This window comes from Tauraco erythrolophus, chromosome 14 (genome assembly GCF_009769465.1).
Source record: "Tauraco erythrolophus isolate bTauEry1 chromosome 14, bTauEry1.pri, whole genome shotgun sequence".
Classification (NCBI taxonomy): domain Eukaryota; kingdom Metazoa; phylum Chordata; class Aves; order Musophagiformes; family Musophagidae; genus Tauraco; species Tauraco erythrolophus.
The window spans coordinates 4763514-4774497 of NC_141478.1; the positions used below are offsets into that span (position 1 = coordinate 4763514).

The 10984-nt window shown below is 42.9% G+C and overlaps 1 protein-coding gene across 2 annotated transcripts in view; it reads left to right on the forward strand.

Annotated features, from left to right (window-relative positions):
* The window catches only part of IGF1R (insulin like growth factor 1 receptor), a 178549-nt gene extending 170116 nt beyond the window's left edge, over positions 1-8433 (forward strand). For both annotated transcript variants that reach the window (XM_086620012.1, XM_086620014.1), the window contains exons 20-21: positions 1639-1773; positions 8067-8433. In XM_086620012.1, coding sequence (XP_086476138.1) covers positions 1639-1773; positions 8067-8433 — 502 coding nt within the window. The remainder of the gene's footprint in view (positions 1-1638; positions 1774-8066) is intronic.
* The last annotated feature ends 2551 nt before the right edge of the window (positions 8434-10984 follow it).

A 10984-nucleotide genomic window follows, 5' to 3' on the forward strand; every position in this document is an offset into this window, starting at 1 on the left:
GAAACGAGGCTTTTTTCTCCAAGCTCGACTCAGCATTTTAGCCACAGAAGACAAGACAGCATCTAGATTTTCTTTCTTTGCACAACAGCTCTAAAAGTAGGCAGACAATTTGAGCCATGTCTGCTCAATAAACTAATTTTAAATGGAGATATTTTTAGGAAGTGTCAATACTTACGTCCAAACTACCCAATTACGTAACTGTGCTTATCTTTCTTCGCCAGTAATCAATTCCTATTATTAGATAGACTTCTTTTTCCACTTCTGCTGTCCTTTGTAGTTAGTTGGAAGGAGCTAGAAGCTCTGTTTCAAGAACATAGTTACGTTCATGTTGCAAAAGGAGTAACTGAGTTTCTCTTGTGGCCTTAAATGTTTTCCTGCTGAAGCAGCAAATCAGGGTCTTGGTACAAGAAGCGGGAGAACATTCACATTTCTTCCATGTCTTTTTCAAAAATGGATTTTGTTGCTTGCTGCTGTATGTTGAATGCCTCGATCCTTACTTTGCACCTTTGACTTAGAATGTGGAAGAAACCAAAGCAGAAGGATAAACGGAAAGTATTACCCGAGAAGTGTTTTTGTGCCCGGGGACTAGAGGCTGGTTGGTTTGTTTGCTTTTAGCAGATGAGATGCACAGGTGTGGCAGTGGACATTTTTTGTCCAGCTCTTGGCTTGCTGGAGCATGAAGGGAAAAATGCAGCTTTTAAATCGGATTTGTGTGACTCAAGTATTTCTGATGAAAAGCAGCTTGCACTGGAATGAGAGCTTACAGTTCTGTGTTACTGCCTTCTCAATTGCTATTAGGAGTACCTGAGATATGTTACATGAAGATTTTGAGTTTACTTTTTTCAATGTACAGATTTTTTTACTTGCTAGCTCTGTGGCTTTTAGGGGTCATCCTCGAGCTCGCTTTAAATAACTACTCGCCGCAACTTCTCCACCTGCTTAGAAGGTTTGAGTCGCTGCACTCAGCCACACATAGATCTTTTTGCAGACTTTAATGATCATATGTCTGTCCAGGCTGAGAACCTCTGTACAGGAAGTGCAGAGATTAGGAATAGAATTGTTTTATTTTTTTTCTTACCTGTATTTTTTCTTTTCCCCTCTCCACTCTTCTTCTCACCTCCCAGTACACTTAAAGTCTGAACTCAAAGCCCTAGGAAAGGAAGATGAGATGTGAGCTGATTCTCCAGGCAAGCTCACAGCTTAAATCCTGAGTTAGGAGGCTTCTAGTCAATGCAAAGAGCTTGTGGTGGCTTTTTTACTGACTGACGTATACAGAACCAGTGTAACCAAGCAATGTTGGACCACTGAATGAATGATCATAATCATGACCAGCTCTGAGCTGCAGATATTATGATGTGAAAAATGGAGATGTAATATTACCAGTCTTTTCTTACAGAGGCCATTCTGAAGAGTCATTCAGAACTGGGAGCCTGTTTCTCTCCATTGACTAGAGATATTTGAAGTCAACAGTCTCTTAATGCTAGGTGGTGTGGCTATCACCATAGTTGTGTACTTTTGAGCAATTGGAGTTTTTCAGTAAAAGAAAGTACCTATGGACACCTACCTGCTCAGCATCATCTAAGAAAAATATCCTTGTAAAGATTGCGCCGCTTTCTAAAGTTCTGATTTATTTTCCAGGTCTTTCGGTGTTGTACTTTGGGAGATTGCAACGTTAGCGGAGCAGCCGTACCAAGGCATGACCAATGAACAAGTGCTCCGCTTTGTGATGGAAGGAGGTCTGCTGGAAAAACCAGACAATTGTCCTGATATGCTGTGAGTGTCAACAGTTACCGCTCTTCTCAGTAGGCAATTTATTCTTCGTGATCCCTTCAGTGTCCACTTCTGCCCTATCTACCACCGGTGGGGTTATTAAAGAGCGATAGTAATGTGAGGTGCTGCTTGAACAGTCTCTGTCAATCTAGTATTTTATAGTAGTTAGACATTCTGGAAAACAACTTTGCCTGTGGCCAGGATCTCACTTTGGACTATCTCCTCTAATAAGGAAACAAACCCCTGAATAAATTTAAATTTAATAAAAGCTCATAAGTGACGTTTGCTGCAGTAGAAGACTTTGTGCCTAAATCTTGTCTCTTCTGCTTAGTAATTCTGTTGAGTATAAAGCAAAAAAAAAAAAAAAAAAAAAGCAGCTTAGGACAAGCTGAAATGTATTATTTGTAAACTCTGTGGAATTCAACTTTTTAGTTTAGCATACAGATAAATGAATGTATCGTTCCTTTGTCTGAAGCAGCTTTGGATCTGGTATCTCAGTCACAGTGCTCATCACATTGACATAAACAGATCTCCCCTGCTAACAGTTTCCTTTCCTGTAAGCACAGAAAGAAGAATCCCAAAAAACCCTTTGCCTGCCCCTAGAATCAGGACAAATCCGTGCAGTAGAGGAGGGTGTGCAACGCAGCAGGCTTCAGTTTTTAGCTTTACATTGTTGAAATACTTCTGCTGGCTTTTGTGTACAGCAGTTTCAGTTGTTCAGACTTTATTACTTTGATATACTTCCCAAACTGGCTTTTGGGAAGGAAATACTGTGTCTTGCAGTTATTGAAATTTGTTGGAGGCCCACAGAAGGGATACAATCACTTAAGGGCCTCAGCTGCTTGGGATTCTTAGGAAAAGAGCTTTTTTGGCTGGAGCGCTGGCTTTGGTTTCAGATGACAGGCAGTGTTGTTTTGTTGTTAGAGGGGGGTGGGAGGTATATGCAGGGGGAGGTGTAGCTGCCATGTGATTCCTCAATTTCACATTCTTTCCCTTCCACGATGCTGCGGAGAATTTCTGGCAATCGGATTGACTGGAGATTGTTTAACACGGTCAGAGCCGTGTAATGGAGGGGGGAGTAGGCAGAAATAGGGGAAGAAAAGGATGTGGGAATGGGGTAGCTCTCCTAGTCCATAATACCTTCACAGTGAGAACAAACTTGGCAAGAGATTCGGCATTAGAAATTCCCCATTAACCTGGGGCGTGTGTGGTATGAACAGAGGGACAAAAGGGGAGTCGCAGCATAAAGCAGCTTTTACTGCAGCCCACCTGGCCTGTTCTCCTTCCTTCTCCTCCTCCTCAGTAATCGTCTGCTTGCTGGGTGTTGCTAGTGGATGAATCCACTTCCAGTGCGCCCGGATTGCCAGCTGCGGGAGTTTGATTAACATCTGGCAGAGCAAATCTTTTCACCAATGTATAACAGCAAAGACCTTTTTTGTGCTGGCTTTAATGAAGAAACTGCTCACACTTCAGTTATGGCCACCAAGACATTAGTCTGACATTGCAGAGATGCAGAATGAAAAAAATCTTCCTTTGAATGTATCCACTTCGCTCCATCACAACAAGGAACATGGCTGAACTCAGAACTAAGGCACATCCAGTTTAGTGATATCTTTTTTTTTTTTTTGGTGATACAGTTGTGTGTAAAACATCCTGACTGAACTGAAAAAAAAAAAAAAGAAAAAAAGGAATGTATTGATCTTAGAAGCTAATTGTGACTTGCTTTAGCTCCCTTTCAGCTTGTTTTGTGTTACGACTGACACCCAAGTCTGCTGGAATTCAAATAGGCTGTTGTGGGAGTAACAGTAGGGAACTCCAGGAATAATCTTCACCTTTGTTCCATGCACATGCATTTGGCATTCGAAGAACCAATTTTTCATTACTATGATGCTTTTTTTTTTTTCCCCCTGTATGAATGTGTTCACTTCTTTCCCTGACTTCCATCTCCTTTGTCCGAGATGCTGTAAAGATGCTCTGCAGCACTCGTTAACGTGACAACTGCTGCCAGTCTTGAACCTCGCATGTGTTGCTGCTGGTAGGCACAGGGACCTGGTCTGGGGGTGGAGTTGCTCTCCCCTCTCCAGCTGTCTGATAACCTGCTTCTCAGCATGGGAGTAACAAGAAAATTACTGAATGGACAGAAAGGTGCTTGTAACCGAGTTGGAAAGAGCCCTGAAAATTGCACATGGATATTTGCCGTGCTGACACGTGCTTTCGCAAGCGCTTTTTGAAACCTCTTTGTAAAACAGGGTTCCTCGTTTTGTGGAGGCTGCTAAAAGATTCTGTTTAGAGACAGGTTTCTTCACGTTTATGCCAGTGGACAGTGGCTTTTAGACAAATTCTTGCTGGTGGAGACTGATTGGTCTGTGATACTTAATATCAACTCACAATATTAACTCAAGATGTCCAGAAAGCAAAGTCCACCTGCTGCAGGACACTCAATGTGCTTCTTGTGCTTGGTACTGCGTGAAAGCAAGCAAGAAAGGGAGCCAGGAACTGCCCTTCTGTGTATCTCCTGTGATAGGCTACAAATACAGAGGTACACTTTTCTTTAAATTTGTTTGATCTGGAAACAACTGAAACTATGGGCAGAACACAAATTTACCTTCCTGGAGAGAGGGGAGCGTAGTGACATACAAAAACCTCCAGAACAGGTGGAGGAGGTGGACTGCTGCGGGGAAGCATAGATGAGAACAGAGAGAAGAATCTTGCTGCAACTGTCACCGAATCTACTATTTTTAACCCTACAGATGATGTGAGTGTTGACAGAGCCATGCATGCTCCAGCCACAGTGCAGTAGTTTTCGTGAGGGCCTCTTGTTGCTGCCCCTGCATGAATGCTACGTGGTGCAGGCGGTCTTGGACATTCCATCTCTCCTCAGACTGCAATGCTAGTAATGCTTGTTGGTGACCATGCTTTGCTAACCCACGATAGCAGCGCTGTTAGATGGATCAGAGACCAAGGACACCTTGAAGAACGGGAGAGGTTCTCTTCTGCAGCTTGGTTGTGCTGGATGCTTGTGCAAAGGAGGATTTTCTGGCGCAGTTGTCTTGCGGTTCGGAGAGGTGGTAAATCCCTGTGAAAGGACTAAGCACAAAGGGGACGGTATTTCTAGAGGCATTTTACTTTTTCACAGGGTGAAACAAGACTCAGTGCTGTTTATGCTACACCCTCTTGGCATAGTTTGCATGGTTTTACAGACAGAACCATGCAATAAGACAGATGGTTCAATAAGACGGTGCCAGGAGAAGCTTTGCTGTTTTTCTCCTCTTCCTGTGTAATAAGTTATGTTTTTATGTACTGCCATTGTTACGGCAGTGTTCATCAGGTGACGGCTGCGTGGCAAGAAGGTTTGTTACAGCTGACGCTCTCAGACACTGTGTTCCCGTGGGGCTTTTAAAATTTGTGGAGGCTGGAATTCCACTCTGGTTTTGGAGCAAAATTGCTTCCCCCACATGTATCGTAGATGACTAGACTATTTACGCATTGCTGATTTTTCCCTTTGTTCCTGGCAGGCACTGGGTTAGAAACCAGGGTCTGCTGTGCAGAGGTAGTGTCAGCGTGTAGCAACAGCAGGATAGGAGAGGTCCTTTCACTTTTCCCTACCAAATGAAGTCTGATGCAAAGCACACACGCACTCTCAAATGGAATGCAGCTTCTATAGAAACTTTCCATTTTCTGTTTTTTACTGTCTTGGTGCAAAAAGTAACTTGGTTTCTGCTCAGTTCTTTGAGCAAAAGATGCATGGGAAAGACACTGGCTATTCCTTTATCTCATGACGATGCCTGCAAGTTCCTAGAGCTCACTTGCCACCAGTCAGAAACATACTTTATAAAACTGCTCAGGTTGTATTAACAGCCTGTAAATTCTTCCATTGTCTACTGGAAAGAGTTTTTTTTTTGTTTAAGACAATGTAAACAAGGTCTTTGAACCCACAGAGTTAAAAAGAAAAAAAAATCCTTTTATGGGAACTCTGTAGGGTTTTTAAATCTGGAATGGCTTAAAAGAAACATCACATGTCCTTGTTTGTGCTGATGTCACATGCATTACTCCGCTGCTTGTGGTATCTCCTTAGCATTGCCCTTAGGCCTCAGGGCGAAGCGCCAGCGAATATCCAGTGTTCTTGGCTCCGGCTAACGCTTCTATTCAGGGACGCAGCAGTCAGCTGGAAAGGAAACAGCAATGAAGTAACAGAAATGGATTTTATATATTTATGTCTCAAGCTTTCCCCCTCCTTTGTGGGTGAGGGTATAGTGCAGTTTTATAGTTTGGCTTCACTTTTGCTACGAAAGGCTTTTTAAAGACTCGAAAACAAGCAATAGTTTAACGGTGTTTATGTGTCTACGTGCCTGTTACAGTGCAGCATTGAGTACACAGGGAGTTCTCCCAGCACAGACTGGTTTCGCCAGCTTCTTTTTGGGTGTCACAAGGCTGTGCTCAGGTGGCTGGCTTTTGTTCACGCAGAGTCGTGCCAGCTGAGCTCTAACAGGAATATTTGTGACTTAACTGCACTTCAATTCAGATCGCTTTTGTTTCGGTTGAAGCACTCTCAGCAGTGTTTGCATCCCAAACACAGCAGCTTTCCATCTCTCTGCTGCTTCACGTCAGCTGAGAACACAGTGCACCCTGTAAGGAAATGCAACAGTTTCCCAAGGAGTGAGTTTCAGGAAGAGGGGATTTCTTTGCTTTGGTTTTATTGCAGGCTGGAGTTCCCAGACTCTCCGAACCCCACTCTGAGCAGACTTCAGAGTCTGGAGTTTTCCAGCTTGGTGACAGTCCTGTTGAAAGGTTTGTTCTAGAGCAGAGACTCTGGAGACTTTAAGGCATTTGTCTGTGATGGATGTAGGTGCTATTCAAAAAAGGAGCAAATTTTTGTTATTTTGTTTATTTTTTTTTCAATTAAAAAAGAAGATAAAATCATTCCACACATTGATGCAGAGATCTAGTAACCTGCTGCTGGGGCATAAGGCAGCGGGAGCCAATTAAAAAGCATAAAATAGAATTGCTTGCTTGCTTTCTGAAAATCTGTGGAAGTTAGGAAAACGGCATTGTTGTCTTATAGAATCAAAACTAGAAGCTTAGGTGACCTTGCTAACCTTACACGGAAAGGCTGGCAGAGGTGAGGAAATGAACCCAGACTGGCCACAGGACCAGGCTGCTGGCAAAGCAAGGCAAGGGTCTCACTGGGACTGCAGGTTGCAGTGCTGGAAGGTAAGTCAGAGACATGAAGGATTCCCCAGTACATTATCTTAATGGACAGATTTTCCTTTGGCTCATTTTTTAGATCCATTGCTATTCTAGCACAGAAAGCAGCAGTTCTGGCCCATGGTGACTTCGTACACACAGCATGTTTCTTTGAATAGTGTGTACATAGAGGATTGGCTTGAAGAATTAGTGTTAATCTTCCTTTTCCCATTTAAATTCGTCCTGTTACTTGTGCTCTGTTAACAGCAGACATCCCTATTCCACCTTCACAGTCAGTGAAATCCTTTCTTGTGTTGTGTTTAAAGCTCGGGGCAATCTCTCAGGAATATCCAATTTTGCTGCGTCATGAAAATGCCGTTTTCATTATGTATGTATTACTGTTTCGTTTTGTGGTTTTGTTTTGCCAGCATGGGACGTTGTACTGATCTAATCGTGGATGTGCTTAAACAGATGATCTCGCACTCCGTCCAACTTGAATGCATCCCTGGCCGTAAATGAAAACAGCATAATTTTAACATAGAAGATTAGAGAATTTCTTTGAGATTGGCAAATCTTGAATTTTAATTAATTTTAAACACTAAAATTAAGTTTAATGTGATTTTCTTCTTTCAGGGGGGGAAAAAAAGCAGTGCTTTACCTTGTGTGTATTTCCTGTTTTAATTTTTTTCCAAGACAATATTGATGGGGTGGGGATTGGTTGTTTGAAGTGGATGTTCTGAGAGGCACTATCACGTAGCTGTATGATTGAGTAAGCACAGGATATTGTGGAGAAAATAGAGAGAAATACCAAGTGGGAATGAAAACACCAAACGCTTCTGGATGTCAGGTACCCACAAGAGTGGTTTATGGGCAAGTGCGTGGAAGGGGTGGAGAAGGTCGAGATGGGAGCTATAGACGTAAATCAGTGATTAGAAAGAAGGTCGAAATTTGACTCGGGGATCTCAGCCTGTGAAAATCCTGTCACTTCATCCTCCGTCAGAATTAAGTGGTTTTCTAAGACGCGTAGTCCGATTCCACCGCGGTTGGTTGGGCTCCAGCCGGGGCTGGTGAAGCACCTCAGTAAATGGTTTTGTGGTGTGTTTCCTCTCCAGGTTTGAACTGATGCGCATGTGCTGGCAGTACAATCCGAAAATGAGACCCTCCTTCCTGGAAATCATCGGTAGCATTAAAGACGAGCTGGATCCAGCATTCAAAGAGGTCTCCTTCTTCTACAGTGAAGAGAACAAGCCTCCGGACACAGAGGAGCTTGACCTGGAGACTGAAAACATGGAGAGCATTCCTTTAGATCCCTCCTCCACCCTCCAACCCACTGACAAGCACTCAGGACACAAAGCCGAGAACGGCCCGGGCGTGGTGGTCCTGCGGGCCAGCTTCGAGGAGAGACAGCCCTACGCACACATGAACGGGGGACGCAAGAACGAGAGGGCCTTACCGCTGCCCCAGTCGTCAGCCTGCTGATCCGCAGAACCAGAATCTGACAGAAGTGAAACACAGAGAAACACGTGCATTGGGGGAAGAAAGAAAATTACAATATATTCAAAAGCCTACTGTACCTCAGTGGATCTTCAGAACTGCCATCGCTGCACTTGGGAGAACCCTTTTTTCAGTAAACAAGTGATCGTATTTTTCTTTTTTTCAATATGCAAGCAGATGTTTGTTTCAGTAAAGGACTCCGTTCATGGGGCACACAGTTGGCCTTTTAAAACTCTAATGTTAACACTTAATAGCAACAGAAAACTTGAGATCTGATGTGTCTCTCTCTCTCTCTCCTCTCTCTCCTCTTCCTCTTTCTCTCTCTCTCTCTCTGCTTCATAATGGGAAACATATCTGCGTGCAAGTTCAACCGTACAGCACTTTTATCAGATCAAAGATATCGCAGGCCAGGTGACTCCCCGGTACCCTCGCAAGCACCTGCCTAACACTGTAGGTCTTTATAAAAAAAAAACAAACAAAAAGCAAACAAAAAAAACACAACAAACAAACAAAAAAAAAACACAAAAAAATTAAAAAGACTGGATTTTTAATGTTGCTCTTTAATCTTTTTAGGAACACGTAAAAGAATAAAAAAGGGCCATCCAAGGTTGTTACCATTTTCAGCGCTGCCAAATTTTGCCAAAAAAACTGAACTCTTTGTTTTTTTGTTTTTGGTTTTGTTTTTTTTTTTTGTAGGCATGGAAGGAGCACAGTAATCAACTGCTCTATTTAAAACAGATCCTGACCAATACATTCTATTCAATCATACACTGGTATTTAAAAAAAAAAATAAAAAAAAAATCAAATTGTCTAGATCTTTTTTCAAAACTGGACAAAATGTGATTATTTTTTTCTTGTGATGGAGAAGATAAAAGGGATGGGGTAAAGAAACAGCCCTCCCCTCCACCCCTGTCCCCATCCTAATGAATTCTGGACAAAACTGGCAGTGGTGAGCTAAACAAACGTGCATTTCGTACAAAACAAAAAAAAGTCAACCGCACACCAAAAATGAAACATGAAAAACATGAAAATAACCGGCAGAGATCTCCATCGTTGCAGCCTGCCTTCCTTCACAGGCTTGCAAGGAAAAAAACACCTAGGAACATAAATTGGAGAAGACAAAAAAAAGCAGTAACCGGATTCAAGTATATGATGCTTTGTTGACCTTTTCTCTTTATTATTAAGACTTCTCGAAGGGTCTTGCAGTTCTATGTTAGACCATGGATCATTTGCATACACATTGTCTTTTGTGTCACTTTTATAACTTTTTTACGGTTCAGATACTCATCTATATGTCTGTACAGAAAAAAGCTGCTATTTTTTTTGTTCTTTATCTTTGTGGATTTAATCTATGAAAACCTTCAGGTCTGCCCTCCTTCCCTTCCCTCCCACTTCAACAGATTTTCTTATGCTTTGTACTATAGTGTGTAACTTTTACTTCCTCCTTCCCAGTAACTGATACCTTTCATATGATTTGCCATGAACTGTTTAATGCCTTTTTATAAATACATTTCCTCCTTTTTTTTTTTTTTTCCTCCTCCATTAGTTGTTTTACAACATCTTGACTGTGTGGGCTACAGGGCTTTTGAGGGGAACATGGAGAAAGAAGGGACACCCTGCACAGAAACACTCTAGCAGTGCTGTGGTGTGGTGTTTTCCAACCCTGGTTTTCCTTCCTTCCCACTAACCTCTGCCCAGACAGCACGCGAGTCTCTTACAGTGCAAGGCATGATACAAACTCAGGTCAGAAAAAAAGGTTAAATATTTAGTACGTTCTTGTTCAGTGTTTATCTTCATTGTTGTGCAAGGGTCCTACCCCTCCTTCCCTCCCCGCTTGTTTTGGTTGTGGCACACATCCACCCACCCATCCCCACACACACAGACACACACATGTCTTTGGTTTTTTCTTTGTTGGGTACAACAGCAGACACACCAGGCTTTTGGGTCACTGATTTTTAAAAAGACTGTTTTAACCCCTACCACCCCGTGAGCAAGCACTATACCAGTTGCAGCTGGTGATGCCAGGCATTCTTAGGGTGGCCATCCAACACCTGGCTCCAGCAAACCCCAGCTCTCCGCCTTCCTAACGAGGAAGCCCTGATAGAGGGCACCTGGGCTGCACTTGGCACCCCTGCTTAAAAAAAAATCCCAACCAAACCAACCCCACCCTGCCATTTCCATGGGGCTGGGTGGAAAGCATGTAGCTGGGGCCAGGACTTGGCTAGCAAACAGTTAAGCGTTGGCAGCTATGGAAACCTGTACAAGTACAAGCTTGTTGCTTAAATCATAGACCAAACCTCAGAACAAAAGAAAATGAGTAAGCTTGTTTGTTCAGTTGCAGAAGCCTCAGTGAAAGGGGAAGGAGGGGGGGGCCATCAGAAAGTCTACAACCAAGGAGTCGCACCAGTTGCTCATCTGACGTTAGTTACAGCATCTAAGCCTTTGTTTAGCACTGATCCAACCAAATGATGGCAGTGAAGAGGTGGTTCTGGGATGGAAATGTTTAAATCTTTTGAGTAAGAACAAAGAATTAAAA